The sequence below is a fragment of the Octopus bimaculoides genome, chromosome 1 (genome assembly GCF_001194135.2).
Source record: "Octopus bimaculoides isolate UCB-OBI-ISO-001 chromosome 1, ASM119413v2, whole genome shotgun sequence".
In the NCBI taxonomy this organism is placed as follows: domain Eukaryota; kingdom Metazoa; phylum Mollusca; class Cephalopoda; order Octopoda; family Octopodidae; genus Octopus; species Octopus bimaculoides.
This window is the reverse complement of record NC_068981.1, coordinates 81,937,333-81,938,683: the sequence shown is the minus strand read 5'-3', so window position 1 is coordinate 81,938,683 and position 1,351 is coordinate 81,937,333. Positions and strand designations below refer to the sequence as shown.

Below are 1,351 nucleotides of genomic sequence, written 5' to 3'. Positions count from 1 at the left end.
AGCAAAAAATTAAATAGACCTCAAGGCAGACAAAAGTGCTTTTAGGAAGACCGTGAACTATTATTACTGTCTTTGCTCACCATCCTACCAGTAATAAAACGTATGAAAGAAAAAAATAAACATTTCTACCTGTGAGTGAATCTATATAGTTCAGTAATTTCCGTTCATGAGATTGAGAATAAACAAAACAAACTAGAATATTCATAAAATACATTTAGCAAAATCGAAACAAAAAGCAAAATATTTCTAGAATATTTTCGAATATAATAAGCGATTGTTTTCAGTAAAGATATGGTAAAGAGTCTGGGTATTTTCCGGTTTTAATACATCCAAGTGGCATGCAGCTGTCTTTATCTCTGAGTGTGATTACTCGTGAACGCAAATGCTTTTCCATACCGAGGTAGCTGTTAGTCCCTTCATAATCAAATTCATCAGCATTAGAGACACCTAATTTGTGGTTTACATAACCTGGAGGATAAAACATTTTCCCCTGACGTTTTAACATTTGACTCTGAAAAATAATGAAATAGAATAGATTTTGTAATTTTAGGTGAACAGTGAATGAAATTCAGCACGATGAAGGAAGTATTAATTAAGCATTGTCTCCACCAGTTTTCGACTGTTGGAAATAAGAGTAATAAATAGTAAGGACAAGGTTAAAGATGTAACTCTTTCAATATGTAACTCTTTCGAAAAAAAGCATGCTTGCAGAGTTATCGATTGATTCAAGTGCACGAGAGAGAACTTTGGCAGGAATAGGCGCTCGAGAATGTAGACGGAGTGTATAGATGATCGTGAATCAAATACAAGTTAGTTACTACAAGTCGAGTTTATTCGAAAAGCTCCTCCTCCCCCATCAAATTTGCTGGGACTTTTGCCTATATTAGAAACAGTTATTAATATTATTGGCCAAATGGAAGCCATCCATCCTCCTACATAAATTTACCTTCAGACTGATGTGTATTGCCCAAGTTCCCGTCTGACTAGACAGAAATGTCTGCTTTTCTGCATCCTGTGGCGTGGACGCATTCCACTACTCATCTATTCCCAACACACTCTGCTAGATGGTCTCTGTATGCCATGACTATTCATATTTAGACGTTTGTTGAGACCAGGAGACCTGCTGATTTTGTAGAATGGCGAGCTGATGGGGTCTCATTTGAATATAAGTAGCAACGCGGAATAGAGCAACATGTCATATTCATATGAAAAAAATCTGAACTTACAAAAGTATACATATTGTCTTTATGTTCACCATGATAAAGTTCGCGAAGTATTTTATGTCATTTTCTTCTCTTTATTATTCTTCAATACACACACACACACACACACACACACACACACACACACA

General features: G+C 35.8%; 1 protein-coding gene across 1 annotated transcript in view; it reads right to left on the bottom strand.

The window, feature by feature from the left end:
- Window positions 1-200: 200 nt before the first annotated feature.
- LOC106876346 (uncharacterized) overlaps window positions 201-1,351 on the bottom strand; it is a 32,938-nt gene continuing 31,787 nt past the window's right edge. Inside the window, exon 7 of the mRNA XM_052974409.1 lies at window positions 201-511. Coding sequence (XP_052830369.1) covers window positions 281-511 — 231 coding nt within the window. The 3' untranslated portion in view covers window positions 201-280. The remainder of the gene's footprint in view (window positions 512-1,351) is intronic.